Source organism: Sesamum indicum, linkage group LG10, assembly GCF_026168435.1.
Source record: "Sesamum indicum cultivar Baizhima isolate 11 linkage group LG10, ASM2616843v1, whole genome shotgun sequence".
Lineage (NCBI taxonomy): Eukaryota > Viridiplantae > Streptophyta > Magnoliopsida > Lamiales > Pedaliaceae > Sesamum > Sesamum indicum.
Genome location: NC_142666.1, coordinates 18,859,534 through 18,876,874, shown reverse-complemented (window position 1 = coordinate 18,876,874; position 17,341 = coordinate 18,859,534). Strand labels below are relative to the sequence as shown.

The 17,341-nt window shown below is 34.5% G+C and overlaps 1 protein-coding gene and 1 pseudogene across 1 annotated transcript; both read left to right on the top strand.

The window, feature by feature from the left end:
• The first annotated feature begins 3,070 nt into the window (after positions 1-3,070).
• Positions 3,071-4,056, top strand: LOC110011446 (transcriptional regulator SUPERMAN-like). Its single transcript, XM_020691527.2, has one exon. It carries the CDS (start codon positions 3,102-3,104, stop codon positions 3,762-3,764), a length of 663 nt encoding a protein of 220 aa, XP_020547186.2. The 5' UTR covers positions 3,071-3,101; the 3' UTR covers positions 3,765-4,056.
• Positions 4,057-10,705: 6,649 nt separating this feature from the next.
• On the top strand, positions 10,706-11,332 carry LOC148786756 (serine/threonine-protein kinase BLUS1 pseudogene; annotated as a pseudogene).
• Positions 11,333-17,341: the final 6,009 nt, after the last annotated feature.

Here is a 17,341-nt window from a genome sequence, read left to right as displayed (position 1 = left end):
GAGTTTTAGTACAGTAATCCGTTAATAATTTTTTCGTAGTTTTTTCAAAATTTATTTTAAGTATCTTTTTGCACTTGTAATTATCTAAATTGATCATTGTAAAATTTTTAGTCAAATTATTATTTAAGATTTAACTATTTTTTTCTAGTTATAATTTTTTTTTGTTTTTAACTTTATTTTGATTTAATTTATTATTTATCTATTTTATAAAATAATTATAAATTTAAGTAATTGTTCAACTAAATACTTCAATTTCGTAAATTTAAAAAAAAAAAGAGAGGGGGGGGAGACCTCAACTAGGTGAGGTCTGAGCATGAGATGGGCCTCAATCGGGCAAATTCTGAGATTAAAAAAAATATCAATTGGAAGGCCCATAGAAAAATTTAGAACTGATCATGAACAATATTAAACCATTCTATACACGCTTTTTGGATTAGTTCGTGCCGGTTTTAGGCCAGCCCAGCCCTTTGTAGACCTCGTCTTTTCATCAATATTAGATAGATTACCCACTGGAAAGTTAATTATAGGGACCTGAAGTTAACATATTGACGAGTTCATGGGCTGTTTATCGTATATCCCACAATTGATGGGGTCAAAGTGTATTTACCCTAAGATATAAAAAAGCATGGATTGATCTGCATCCAGAGCTTGTGATCCCCACCAATCACAAACTAAAACGTGAATGGAGAAACAACTTCTCTTAGTGGATGATTCTTCTGCCACTTCTCAAACAAATTATTACACACATATAAATGACAAACCTTTGATAGTTCCAATGTAGTTTACTGTTTCCTTAACCTCTTCCGTTCAATCTTGACAGGGATGAGAGAAAAAGACTGATGGGATTATGTAATATGCTATGAAACTTAAGTGCTGTGCAGAAAAGACAGCAACCAAAGAGCAAAAGCCAAAGCCAAGACTTTTTCAGTATCTGCTAATTAGAAGGGGAGCAAAGCAAAGCATATCATCATCATCCCTTTAGCAAATAAAACCTTTGAGCAAAGTTATAATTATGCCTTTATATTTGCTTCTTTTTGTCATATACAGAAATAGTAACCTTTTGCATGCTACCACTAGCCAACTTCTTCTAGCCCTAATGCTGGGATGGAATCATTATATACATATATATATAAAGATTAGTGTATATATATGTATAGCTCGAGTGTGTGTGCATTCAGTGTGTGAGAACTGTGGGAAATGTCTGCAATTTCGGCAGTGTAACCAATAAAAAAGTGGAACTAGAAATAGAATAGGGAAGGAATCATCCCATTGGCCACCAGTCATTCACTAAATCTCAGCTAAATAGAGCACAATCTTTTGCATGTTTGTGGGCTCTGATGAAAACTTGCCATCTTATTACAGGGGGAAAAGGGCAAGAAAATCTTGCTTCACTGAGATATCCCTTTCTTTGAAATCTAAGCTCTTTGTACTCTTCTCCAAAATGTCAAAGATTTCTGAATGAATTTTAGCTGTAAGGGAAGTATGTGAATGCACTAGCTACATATCAGTAATCATTGCGGTGCACGGATATAATTGTATTAATTAATAATTCATACTGTTCAGTTCAAGAACTAATTACTCTTATTAATTATTCATAATGTAGAGAATATTAAGGAATTATAGTATATGTTTTCACCATGCTTGTCATTATTATTACAAGAAAGAGCTTATCATTTTTGGAGATAATGCAGTTCTCTCTAGCAAACCAAGAATATATACTTTAACCTGCTAATAATAAGAAAATCTGGCAAAAGATTTTTGAATTTTTCGTGTTAAACACTTTATTAAATATTGTAAGGAATTTTACTGATTTTACCTTAAATTCTTGGTTTCACTGTGATCCGTGATGTATCATCCAGTGCTTTCATTTTCTGTATGCTAAGAGAGAAAACCTAGCTACAAAATTTGGAAATTTAGTTGAAAAATTAAAATTCGACGAACATTATTCATTCAAAGCTTGTAAGTATATACGACACAGTAAGGGGCTTATATCTACTATAAATCAAGTGAAAATCCTGAGAGAAAACGGATCAATTGGAGAACATGGCAATTATATTTCCACCCCGTACGTTGCTATGTGCAAATTTAAACCCCATTTTAGATGTAGTTGGCTTTATTAGTTCTTATCCAGAGAACTTTTTCCGATCTGATTCATTTCAGAAGATAGCATATCTTACCTTAAACATAAAGCTAGCTATTACGCTATATATTAAGTACTTTAAGCCTCAGACGAGGATCGATGTCCATTATCTTTCTCCAGCTTCATGTCGGAAGCAAATAGGTAATAACATATGTACGTGGTCATACATATACACAAGAACTCGGTTGCAGTGGATGTTTAAATTTTTCTCTTCATACATGGAGGTGCTGGTACTATAACTTACACATTAGTATATTCTTTTCAAGAATTATTACAATCTAAGACCAAAATTACTTTCTTGTACTATGCATGTATTTTGAAAAATGACAATCATGATAACACATTTTTTAACAGGCAAACGGAGTCCTGAACTGCTACCTGTGATTATACATAGAAAAGCAAAATATGGGGTTTCAATTGAATCATCATTCAAGTTGGACCGTTCCATTTAATTGGGCTACCCGAAGACCTAGCTAGCAACCTGATGGATGCATATTGTAATAACTCTTGGGTGTTCAAATTAAGACATGGGGTACGCACATTCAACAAAAACCAGACATTAATTTCTCTTTTTCAATGCAAAATGACATAAAGATTGACACGAAAATGTCGAGAGGAATAAAGAACATCCACTACATGTGTTTCCCAGAATGGCAAGTCTTGGCAGGACGAGGTTCTACAATTAGTAAGTAGTGGCCAAACATAGGGAACATGCAAATGCTTAATTCCATCCAATGGGATCCGCTGTTTTTCGGGTTAGAATTTGATGGCATCTGCCAACCCCTCTTCTCATCACCATCACTCCCACTCTCTCTCACACAGTACACACACTGACCCCTGTTCAGTATCCCCCCCCCCCCCCTCTCTCTCTATATCATGATCATCAGCACATACTCCTCGTCAGCCACACATCCTCACCCCCCCCCCCTGTGTATGTATATACCTGTGTACGCTTGAAGCAATGGATCAGAGAAGCAGTATGTCCAGCAAAATGAAGCAAGAAAACATGAGCAACAGTAGTAGAAATATGAAGCAAATGTATGACTTTAAGGTGAAGGGTTCATCATGGGATTTTGGAAATTATGACAGCAATAACAACTGGGGATCAGATCAAGGAGATTTAGTTGCAGCAGGGTTTTCATGGCCTCCAAGATCTTACACATGCAGCTTTTGCAAAAGGGAGTTCAGATCTGCTCAAGCTCTTGGTGGGCACATGAATGTCCACAGGAGGGATAGAGCAAGATTGAGACAGTCCCCACAAAGGGACATTGTTGTTGGTGGTAATAACCACAATCATGGTCAGTTTTCTCTGCTAAACCTAAATCTTGATCCTAACCCTAGTTTTAACTCAAACCCTAGTTTTCCCCCATCCAATTCTCCCCCACCTTTATCATCTCTTCTGACTAAATTTCCTCAGTTCAACTCCACATTGCCTCCACTTTGCCCTATACCTCCAGTCCAGAACAATGATAGACCCATGACTAAAGATCCTGGGGGGGGCGAAAAATTGGATTCAACTGTGCATAAGAAAGCTGAAATTGTTAGATTGGACTTGGAGATTGGGCTGATTACCAGTCAGTCTAAGGAGGAACTGGATTTGGAACTTCGGCTCGGGTACACTTAGGACATACATTCTTTCCTAGTGTCAAAATGGTTCTTGTTTCTTCTGCAACTAGCTAGGAATAGGTTGTGGAAAGCTGAGAATTGGAGAAGGAAAATTCTCAACAATGTTGAGTGGCTATCAAGGTGGCTTTCACGTTAGGATAACTAGTTAGTTTCAGCTTATTGATAATAATATCTTTGTCTATTTCATATCTTATGTGATTCATATGGTTGATCTGATTACTTTCAGATTGATGATCATGTAATATGTGGATATATATTATTAGTACTAATTAAGGTGTTTTTGCCTAGTATATAGGCACTATTATTTATAGTACCTTCCACTCTGTATAATGATGTCAAATATTGATATTAATTGCAGGTTAAAATCTGAATTTTTTGACAGGGTTATTTACTTTCTTTGTTGCATTGATCATCACTGTGTAGATTAAAATTTATGCATTGAACTTGAAGCATGATTGTTATTTCTACTATAGAAGCATTTTTATAAACCTCCATCATATATCTTGGCAGTACCTTCAGAGAAGAAAACAAAGAGAGACTTGAATCACCCTTTTCTTAAACTAATTATCAAAATTTCAACAACGAAAATGAACATGTCCAAACAGTGTGTGAATTGTTTGTAATAAATTAGCGAGCACAATTGTCACAGGTCTTCTAAATAACGTCAATCTGTCAACGTTCTAATTTTAAAATATTAGGAAAATTTTTTATTTGAATCAACTCCGATAACACGCTAAACATAAACAATATATATATATATCATGTAGCAAGTTATATCTGCGCGCAATGCAATTGTTGTATAATTTAGTAATATTTACTAATCAAACGATAAGTGTTTTACTTTTTATGTGATTAGTTGAGCATAGTCAAACTTGATTGGGTTAAATTGGCCGAGCAAATTTAGTTGAGTAGTGAATGATGATTTAAATATATGATTAATTGGATGCAGGAAATGTAATTGTTTGGGTTAAATACAGTTTTGGTTTCGTAACTTAGGTTAGTTGATGTTTTCATTCTTTAATTTTTTAGGATAATTTATTTTTTGGGCAAAATATATTTTTAGTCCCATGAAATAAGGGCAGATTTTTTTCTAATACTACAACAATGGCAGATATAACGTTTTTAATCTCATAAAATTTTAAATCACGTCTTTTTGGTATCAAAATTGCAACGCCCTTTTAGTCTCAAATAATATTTTTTTAGTCACAAAACCACAATACACATGATTTTATGGGAGTAAAAATATGTAACTATGAGTTTTATGGGACTAAAAGCGATACCTTTCATAGTTGTGGTGCCAAAACAAATTCTATCCTCATTTTATGGGACTAAAAAAGTATTTTGCCCCACATCTTTTATTTTTGCAATTTCACCTCCAACAATGATAAGGGTGAACTCCAGCTAATAAAAACACAAAAATTAAAAAAAATACAGAATTAAAATTCTACCTTAAAAATTAAAGGACCAAAATGCTAGTAAAAATGAATGAATAAGAACAATAACTCCAATTTCAAAAAATTATGTCAAATGCAACCTATTTTTTCAACTAGAAGAGCGAATTCCAAATAAAAAAACAAAGACCAAAATCACGAAAATTAAGAAAATAAAGGACCAAATGCTACTCTAGAAAATTAAAGAGCAAAAATATCAAATAATCAAAATTACGGGACTAAAAATACATTTAAATCTAACTATTTTGTATATAATTGTTCTAGAGTATTTACTATAATTTATCATGAATTGGATAATCATAGGATATATTGTTTGATAAAATAAACGGGATGAAAATGTATGTTTTTCACAAATACCCTCAATCCTAAATATGGGAAGCTTTTTATTTGAGGGAGTGATAGAGACATTTTAATTGACATATTCTTTTGTCATGATGTTGGGCATTGGATGTGATTCCGAATAGTGTGAAAAATCAAAGTTGTGCGCAGGCTGGACACACAATGAGCTTTCTTCAAATAATATAAATTTTTTATCAATTTTCATTTAAATGTAAATCTAATCTAAATAGAGCAAGCCAGGTCAGAATACATCATTATAATGATTAGAAACACATATAAATGGAGGTTTAAATGTAAGCTCACCCCTTGTGAAGGTGGAAATAGACATCAAACCCTTTTAAATTGAAAAAAAAAATATGTATATCTAGAAAATACTTAAATATTTTGAAAAAGAAGCATCGACTAGCCCCTTCTCATATATCGTTGTACTCTTTAATTGAGCAATTTACAATTAGTTACAAATATATTTTCATTTCACATAAAAATTTGAATAAAATTAAAAACACATATTTGTCGCACCCGAGTGGGATAACCATAAGGCAGTTTTTCACCAACTCCGCACCAAGAAAATTAGCTGAAATTTGAAAATGAAATTACAAAGAAACAAATTCAATTTTCACATTAGGTTAATTTGAATTTAACCCTTTAAAGGGGTTAGAATATACACATAGTAGTGGTAATTCAAACCCTTAGCTTTGTTGTCTCTATGTACACACACACAAAATACACACTAATACATTTAAAGAAATTTTTTATACGAATCATATTTAGTTAAATTAAATTAATCACAAAATAAATATACCATACTTGTTATGTGATTGATTATTTTCATTAAATTGTACATCAATTACACAATAAATATATTATATTTATCCATATAATTAGTTGAAATTTAATTAAGTTAAATTCAAATTAGAATTTGTCCACACCTAGCTACTAGCATTCATACTATAGTGTCTAATGATTCAAAGTGGGGTTAAATTTGGTGGGCCATTGTTTGGTTTTCCCAAACCTTGATAGTTTGCATGTTCCCGACAATGTCCAGATGTCAAATGGCATGATGACATTTCCCGAAATGGAAAGAGGTGTTTGGGTCAGTTTCAAAAGCATTACATAGAACTGAAAGATGACCCTCTTTTCTTTCCCAAATTAAAGTGGCTACTTCCAAACATGCCCTTACCATCTTCTACTCTATATCAGACTCGTGAGTTCATCATTAAGATGGGCATAACTACGGACATTCTTCATTCACCCATCCATTCCTATATTCATCAATCCATCCAGAAATAAAAGTTCCAGAACATCTGACAATTTTTTATATTCATATATTAAATTTAATTTGCTAATTTCGACTCATATTATTGGGAGCTATTAGAATATCAGAGCATCTAATATATAAATTGAAACATACACATCTATACCATTATTAAAAAAATATTTTATCATACTAATTTTAAAATATTCAAATTTAGCCTTAACACATTCATTCTATTCAAAAAAGTTTGAACATAATAGTAATATTTGTATTTTTAATACGTTTATAATTATAATTTATGTTCTTCTATCATCATTTTACTCCGCGTTTATTTTTTTTCATAAACTTATTTCTTTCTCCTTTCATCACACCACGTTCGCTCTTTTCATAGTCGTTTCTTCTCTTCATCCCATACCACAATTCTCATTTATATGCTCGCAACGATTACGTCAGTAATGACTAGTTATTTTTTCCCTCTCCCCTCCTAGATGTTTTTTATATATGTTAATAAATTATTATATTAGATTGTATCTTATTGGTGTGATTTAATTAAAATTTTAAATTAAATTATATTCTTTTATATTCTCTCATAATCTTTTATTTTGTAACGAGTCAGATTAATATTAATCTCAAAAGTTTATGCACCACCAGCTAGCTATAGATATTGTACTGTCACTACAAAAAAATTAACATTTAATCATAGCTAACTACTATAATTAAAAATAAATAGTTGTAGTAAATAATCATTAACCACTGTCACGCAACGGTTGTTGAGAGTAATTTTTGCAAATGTGGTTATAATATTTATCACAACTAAAAGTCATGGCAAAAATAGTTTTCAGAGTGATATCTAAATTCTCGTATAGGTTTTTATTTAATCATGACTGATAATAATTATTTTTCATGATTTTATTTATAACTAACATATTACACTTTGGCCACTAACAAATTTTCTTCCGGTGTATATTTTACACATGTATAATGTGTATTTTTATTTTTTTGTACAAATAAAATAAAGTTTATACACATTATAGTTAATGTAAAACCAGAATATAAATTGCAAAATTGAATCTTTTGGTGTCAATCATAAATGTCAAATTGAATGACTTAAACATGACATACATGGAAATTTCTTATTAAAATAATAATGATAAATACATATCATTAGCATCTAATTCTAAATTTTGTAAAGACTGGGCCCAAATTAGTATATTAAGTTATTGGGCTTGTGGCAAAAGCCCATAGATTCTGGTCTAAATTTAAATATGCCTGCAGCTTCATATTAAGAAGAACATTCAAGCGGCCCACGGATACATAGAAGGATTTTAAGAGAGGATACAACGGTAATTTTGGTTTCCTTATTTTCATCGACTCCTGGAAATCCAAATCATTAACAAAAAATGAATTATTTTTTATAGGGTAAAATACACTTTGCCATTCTAATTATTCGTCATATAACAAATATTTTCTAAATTAATGAATGTAACACTTACCTCCATAATTATATTTTTAAATAATATCGCCCTTATATATATATATATTATATATATATTTAGTTTAAAGATTTTTTTTAGTAATTTTTTATTTTAAATTTAATTAAAAAATTAATTGAAAAAATATCTTTTATTTCTAATAGTAAAATATAATTAGTGCATTAAATAATTTATATTTTTTACAAACTCAAATTTAACTAATAAATGAGTATAATAAATACACAAAAAATTTCATGAGAAGATTTTATTAATTTGGAGATAAAATCAAGTTATTAACTATTTATTTTTTAGATAAAATAAATAACTAAATATTGGTTTTTTTTACATATTTTCTTTAAAAAAATATGACAAAATATATTTATTTATTTTTTACAAAAATATTTAATTTTTGGTTAAGCATATATATATATATATATATATATATATATTTGTCAATTTCTTTTAAGAAGCATATACGAATTGTTGATTATATTATATTTATTATGTATCTACTATATATATTATTTTATACTCCACTATATATATCACGAAGCCATCTTCCCTTTTTGTTATTTGAAATTTGAATGTTGAAAAAGTGGTTTGGCCTATTCTAAACAAGCACAATTAAGAGAATTGAGAGTTTCTGAAGAAAACCTATGACGATGGTTGTGGATGGAGGTCAAGAAGACAACCTTCTCCGGTGGATTTCAATATTGATGAGTTTTTGAGACTGGCAAATATAGTTGTAGATGGAGATATCTGCTGGAATTTTCCGACGAACATGGTGGACCAAACGCGACAGAGACGAGGGGGAAATGGGCGGAAGATGGTTTTGAAGGTTTTTCGATCATTCTGCCGGCGAACAGAGATGCTGACGTGGCCCTAGTTGGTGAAGAAGGTGATGACGTCACTGATGATGTCACTACTGCTGACATCACTAAAAATGCTGACAATGACAATTACATATGGAACGGAATTGCAATTGCAATTCACAAATTGTATTACTTTTTGTTATAAATTAATTATATTTAATTAATTTTTTAAAATTGTATTAATTTTAAAAACACAATAAAGTATACAAATGTAATAGTGTATATTTTTCTATTTCTAAAAAAGTACAATGAACTATACTGATAAGTTTACGACAGTGTTGGAACCCTTCGATTGAAACCCGAGGCCAAATTCAGAATTTAGAAAAAAAATGCAAGTAATTCTTGTGATACTATAAATGTATAAATTATTATCTTATAAAAAAAATTAGCAATTTACTTTCATTTATTTTTTAAAATACAACAATTCATGAAGCAATTTATTTTATATTTAAAATAAATTATTTTATTTTAAAAGATATAAAGAGATAAGTATTTTTAAAAATAGCAATTTATCTCTTTGTATTTTTTAAAATAAAATAATTTATTTTTAGAGGATAATATGAAAAGCACTAAATGCAATATAAAATTAAAAATGTTAAAAAAATTTGAGATTATTTAATATAATAGAGAAGTTTGTAGATGTAAGTTTTTAGACAAATACAAAAGTTGAGAGAAGTTTAGGAAAATTTTACATACAAGTTTAGAAACTTTTATAATATTTAAAAATATTTTTGAGAGAGTCCTTGAAAACTTCTTAGCATTTCATTAAGATTAATCTTCACCGTCCATTCAAGAAGGCAAATGTATAAATATCATGGTTGTTGTTATTTTTTATAATCAAGTTTCAGTATCTATATTTTCATCAAAATTTTCTTAATAACATATTTTTCTTATTTTCATATTATCTACGGATGAAATAAAAAGAGAAAATTAGATATTAAAAAATAAAAGACATTATAAGTTAGAAATTCTATAATATTTAGCTCCATAAAAAATAAAAATTTAGAAGCATATATTTTCCGACGAACCTGGTGGACCAAACGCGACGGAGACGAGGGGGAAATGTGCGGAAGATGGTTCTGAAGGTTTTTCGATCATTCTGCCGGCGAACAGAGATGCTGACATGGCCCTAGTTGGTGAAGAAGGTGATGACGTCACTGATGATGTCATTACTATGACATCACTGAAAATGCTGATATCACTGCTGACATCACTAAAAATGCTGACATCACTGATGACATCACTGAATATGCTGACATCATTGATGACATCACTGAATATGATGACATCACTGATGATGCCACTGCTCACCCAGATGCTGATTTCATCAATCCGAATTTGCAAAAAAACCCTCTTGCTTCACATGTGAATGTTATTCCTACGGGATTGTTTGTGGGGAAAATCCCACTACATGATTATTCGAACACGACAGATGATCATAAAATTGCTCAAGCGTTTAACAAATCGACCCGTAAGACACTTTCATATGTTGCCCCCACCATGCAAAAAGGGGAAGTGATTTGTGAGGCCAACAATGGATATTATTCGCAATGGGTCAAAAAGATGGAGGACTACCGCATGTACACTCGGATGGCATGGTTAGGTTGGGGGATTTGGGATTTTCGGCATCGTCGTATGAACCTGATTTGTTGTGTGTTTCATGTAGACCTACTGTTGGGATACCGTACTGGATGGCGCCTGAAGTGATAAACTCACAAAGGGAGAATAGTTTGATGGCTGATATCTGGTCATTTGGGGTTACTGCATTGGAATTAGCGCATGCGAGGCCTCCAGCCGTTGATCTTCCCAAACCAAAACCCTTGATCAAGAGACTTAGCAAGGTTTATCAGTTTTCCAAGTCTTTTAAGAAGATGGTTGGTTTGTGCCTTGATAAAGATCCCTCCAAGAGGCCAACTCCCGAGCAGTTGTTTAATCATCCCTTTTTCAAAAACTGTGAGAGCCCTGATCTTCTAGTCAAGAATGTGTTGCAGGGATTACAGAGTCTTGAAGAAAGGTTCTCAATGGGGATACCTATGAATGAGACCCTATTTTCCAAGAAAATGAACGTGTTACATCTGATGATGACGCCATTGTCCCGGTCTTACATCTTAATGATGATGCCGTCGTGGACTCAGATAGACCCGAAACAAGTACTTCAATGCAGGCCCAGCGTATGATAGTGCTTATGGCGAGTTTGGGGGCTATGAAACTGATTTTGGATCTGAAAGAGTCACTTTTGAGTGAATTGACGACATTTATCACGGAAAACGAAACTGCAATGGCGATCAGCGAAGAAGAGCTGCGGCTGCAGATTGATGAGCTCACGGAAGAGCTGAGGACTGAAAGGCAGAGGAGGTATGATCTGGAAGTGGAAGTGGAAAATCTCACCTTGCAGCTCTGGAGTAGTAGAATCCTCTCAGGTTAGCTTTAATCCGTTAGTATCCAGTTAACTCATCAATTTGTATAATACATGCATCTATGATTCTTAGATCACAATGTCGGTATAAACAAATTCTTACATGGCCGAAATCTATGCGGTGTCGGTTCTGCTCAGAAAACTGAATATCAAATAATAAACTCATCCAAGTGATAATTCTGGTTGAAATTTGATATAAAAGAACCAGAATTCTTTTCATGTTTCTTTTTCTCTTGTAAGAAAGATTGTCATGAGGCACATGCATGTATGAAATTGTACGTTGAGTATTTTTTACATAGATGTTTCTGTCATTTCATCATGAGCAAATATGGTATTATGTAACTGATGATGCAGTGAATTACAGCAAAGCAAATTTTGTTCGCATTGATCATGCCAAATTGAATTTCTAGTTTCAAACTCTACCTTTGAGTAGAAATGGAAATCCCAATAGCCCAATCACAAGATTACTAGAACTTCACTTGTTTAGGGCTTTAAGCCCAATAATGTTGACAAGGGTTGTTGGGCCTATTACCTATATCAAACTTGAAATAGTTTATTTCTTGATGCATTCAATTTTTGGATCTTGTCTTCTTGAAGAATTGGGAGACATTGCCAAGTTGTGTTCTTCGACCAACTGAAGGCTATACTTCATGAGAATATATATATTCCAAATAATGTTCTAATAGGGGTAATTTTCACCACAAAGCGGTTGAAAGATCGAAATAAATTCCTTGATGTTCAAGATGCACAGTATGTCGGCAACTCAGGATCGAATTGGCTCAATTGTAATTGAGTTAGTCCTAAGTTGATCTTGAGCCAGCTTCAAATATCAATACTTTGGTCCAATGCTGTCCAGCGTCCCAAGATTGTCTAATTCTGGACCGAGCCTATTTTCAGGCTATTGGGTCAGCCCAACTAAGCTATATTTTTTTTGTTAATAATGCATAACATGTAACTTTTATATGATTTGACTATAATAGGTTTGATAAACTTTTATATGATTTGACTGAATATGCTGACATCATTGATGACATCACTGAATATGCTGACATCACTGATGATGTCACTGCTCACCCAGATGCTGATGTCATCAATCTGAATTTGCAAACAAACCCTCTTGCTTCACATATGAATGCTATTCCTACGGGATTGTTTGTGGGGAAAATCCCACTACATGATTATTCCAACACGACAGATGATGATAAAATTGCTCAAGCGTTTAACAAATCGACTCGTAAGACACTTTCATATGTTGCCCCCACCATGCAAAACGGGGAAGTAATTGTGAGGCCAACAATGGATATTATTCGCAATGGGTTAAAAAGATGGAGGACTACCGCAGTGGGTTACTTCCTTGGGAAAAAATCGTATTTCCATCATGTGAAGGAATTTGAGATGTCAATATGGCCGGATCTTAACGAGGTCACTGCCACTACTCACGAATTTTTCTTTTTCCGATTCAAATCAATTATTGCTATGGAGGATGTTATAGAAGGAGGACCGTAGCTGTTCCAGGGGCAACTGATCGTTCTTCAAAGATGGGAACCGGGTATGACAATGAGAAAACTAAAACACACTCAAGTTCTGGATAAAATTGCTCCACTTACCGATGGAACTATGGACGGAGGAGGGTCTGCGCCCAGTGGCCAGCGGTGTGGGCAAGCCCTTATACCTGGACGCAATCTCGAGAGCATGCACGAGGTTGGACTTTGCTCGTGTATGCGTTATGCTGGACGTGAATTCCAACTGCCAAAGCATATAGTTATTATGACACCAAAGGAGGATGGTGGGGAGAAACCTTACAAAGTTGAGGTCGAGTATGAATGGCTACCCTCAAAATACACCTGTTGTATGATATTGGGGCATTCAGCTAAGGAGTGTGCCATAAATAAAGTTCCTAAGCTGACAAAAACACCGATTGCAGTATACGTACCAAAAGTTGGTGCACCAAGTTATACGGAACCTAACTGAGATATAGAGGCATCTTCGGCCCAGAGGAGAGAGGAGCAGAAAACAGTTTGAGATACCCCTAAGGTAGAAGTGGGACCGAAAAAAGGATTAGAGGGGTAAAGCTCTTGTTATATATAACTCATTTGATGGTTTACAATTAATTGATAATACAGAAGGTTTTTCGCGAGATCCTAAACAATGCAGCCCCACTAAAGGGGATCCATGATGAATATGGCATTATGGAATATTCGTGGTTTGAACAAGAGAGACCACCAGATCACAGTCAAAGATATTGTTGCTGAGTTCAGGCTATACTTTATTGGTCTCCTTGAGACACGTGTACGTTTATCCAACTCTTCTGGTATTCAGTCTTTTTTGCTACCTAACTAGAAATGGTATATGGACTCTGTGTTGATTGATAATCGCATCTGGATTGCATGGGACACTAATGTTATTGATGTGGATATTATTGAGGTGGGACCCCAATTTATTCATTGTCATACTATTACTCGAGCACAACATGAACTTGTTGCTATAACCGTTGTGTATGGTGCTAATGAGATAGCAGACATGAGGGAATTATAGGGATCTCTAGAAAACCTGGCTTTGCAATATGTTGATATACCTTGGCTGGTAGGAGGTGACTTCAACGCAATTAGAGACATGAGTTAGGTCTGTGGCACCTCCGGAGACATAAGGATGGCTATGAATCAATTCATTACATGTATTCAGAATACAACTCTATTACCACTACCCATGCAGGGGGAATAGTGTACTTGGCACAACAGAAGTATCGGAGACCGCAACCTGTGGAAAAGGCTAGATCGAATGCTTACTAATGATACCTGGACAGCTCAATTCCCGATGGCTTACTACTCTTGCCTCACTCCTCGTACATTTCACTAAACAGTTCGGAGGTATGTTCCGCTTTGATAACTACCTTACTCACTTACCGAACTTTATCCCTGCAGTGCAAAACATTTAGTAGCATGCAATTGTTGGTAACTCTATGTTCGCTGTTATTCGGAAACTTAAAGCGCTCAAGCCTATTTTTCGGAAACAACGGAGAAAAAAAGAGGATTTATCACATAATGTTGAATTGGCTAAGGGGTTCCAAGAGAAGGCACAAATGCTGGTTAGTGCCAACAGATAAGATGAGCTCTTCCTATTGGTGGAACATTGGCGCCGAGTGATTCTTGCCAAATTGGCAAAACTTGAACAAATCATGCTACAACAGCAGGCAAAAATCCAATGGATGAAGGGAGGTGACTAGTGCTCCCAAGTATTTTTTCGAAAAATTACACAGAGGCGGCGAATAGAAGAATTTTGCAAGTTAATGATGCCCAGGGATCCCTCACATGGCACCGGAGGAGGTAATACATGAGTTTGTCTCCTACTATCATTCTTTACTTGGAGGAGAAAGGCGACAACAGGTGATGGATCTCTGATATCTTAGACTGTGGGCAAGGCATATTTTGACGGAGGAGGAAGTTGTTTTTATTATTGCCCCTTTCTCGGAAGAGGATACAAAAAATACCACATTTAATATTGCCGAGGATAAAGCACCGGGATCGAATGGGTATTCTTCGGGATTTTATAAAGCCGCTTGACCTGTGATTGGCAAGGAAATTACAAAAGAAGTTCTGGATTTCTTTGCTACGGGGAGAATTCTTAAACAAATCAATAACACAATACTGGTGCTTATCCCCAAGGTACACTCTCCCATGTCTGTAGTTGTCTATCGACCAATTTCTTGCTGCAATGTACATTATAAGATTATTGCAAAACTCATTGTCCAAAGGTTGAGTGCGGTTTTGGACAAGATTATTAACCCATGTCAGGCTGCATTTGTCCCTGGGCGGAGCATAGGGGCACAGGAGCTATTCAGTATATACAAACAATCCCGACATCCACCTAGGTGTGCATTAAAGGTTGATATTCAGAAGGCGTACGACACTGTGGAGTGGGACTTCCTATTATCTGTTCTACAGTTATTTGAATTTTCGGATATATTCAATAGATCGATTGATGAGTGTTTCACAACACCTTTCTCGGTAGGGATGAATGGCAAGCCACATGGATTCTTCTCTGGGCGAGGACTGAGACAAGGTGTTCCCCTCTCCCCTTATCTCTTTGTGCTAGTAATGGAGGTGCTGCATATGGGGCTCCTGCAACTTATAGAGCAGGATATGAAATTCACATTCCATTGGAAATGTGAAGCACTCAGAGTATTCTAGCTAGGGTTTGCTGATAATCTGTTGTTATTTTGTCGGGCTAACATATAATCAGTTAGAGTCCTGAAAGATGAACTAAATCGATTCGCTTTGTGATCCGGACTTAGACTCAATGTAGAGAAGAGCCACCTCATTATATCGAAATTCGCCCAGAATGTGAAAGATCAGCTATTGGCAGTGTTGGGATTCCAGAAGGGTCATCTACCAATAAGGTACATGGGGCTACCTTTGCTTTCATCCAGACTATCTATTGTTGACTGCCAACCATTATTGACTAAAATTGATGCACGCATTAATGGTTGGGAGGGTCTGGCATTACCGTATGTGGGTAGACTACAAATTATCAAATCTGTTCTTATATCTCTGAGTGTTTATTGGGGGTCGGCGTTCTTATTATCGAAAAGGGGTTATTAGAGATATTGAAAAGCGGCTGTGAAATTTCTTATGGAAAGGTACCGGAAATAACAGATACCCGAAGGTAGCACGGAAGGAGATTTGTAAGCCAAAGGAGGAGGGGGTCTCGGAATTCGAGACATTAGCGTTGTGTTTGGATTTGTGTTTTAGTTGTTTTGTTTTGTGTTTTGAAAATAGAGAGAGAAAAATAGAGATAAGTTAGTGTGTGTTGAAAATAGATGATATGTTTGGATTTGTATTTTGGGGTAATTTAAAATATTTTAAAATAAGTGTTGTAGGTTTGATGTTGGGATTTGGGAGACAAAAATCACTGTTCATTGTCAAATTATATATTTTTATATATAAATATGTATATATATAAATATTTTATGTTTAATGTTGTATTTTTGGGAGACAAAAATTACTGTTTATTGTCAAATCATGTCTGTTTTATATTATATATATATAAATATATATATATTATATATGTAAAGTTGAAAACCAGAAAAACACGCAGATAAGGTGTAAAAACATAAAAACAAACATTCGGTGTGTTTTATCTTATCTCGGAAAACGCGAAGAGTGGAATCCAAACAAAGCCTAGTATTCTCAGTCAAGCACTTATGTGCAAAAGACTATGCGAAATCATTCGATGTGACCGGACTTCTATTTGGGTGGAATTGTTATTCCATGGGCGATTACGAGACACATCCATTTGGACTGTCCTGGAACACTAAGGGCCATGGGGGTGGAAAAAGTTATTGCTGTTGCGGACTTGGATAAGATCAGTGGTGGATTACCAAGTTGGAGATAGGACGAGTTTCTACCTATGGAAGGACCCGTGGCACCACCTACGCTCTCTTATCCATAGATTCCCGGGAGAACTTGCTTGCTTGGACCTTCATGAATCTACCATGTTGAGTGCAGTTGTACATGAGGGACAGTGGAACTGGCCTTAGATTACATATAAGGAGTGCTCAGAGATTACAATAGAGCTACCACAGAACTATGGGGGTGACGATCGTATTCGGTGGAAGTGTTCAACTAGAAGCCCCACCACTCACGAGCTTTATCATATTTTTATTCCACCTGGACCGAAAGTAGAATGAAATTCACTACTTTCGGGATCTTTGAAGATTCCTAGACATATGTTCATCTTATGGCTTGCTATTTTGGGCAAACTTGCCACCACG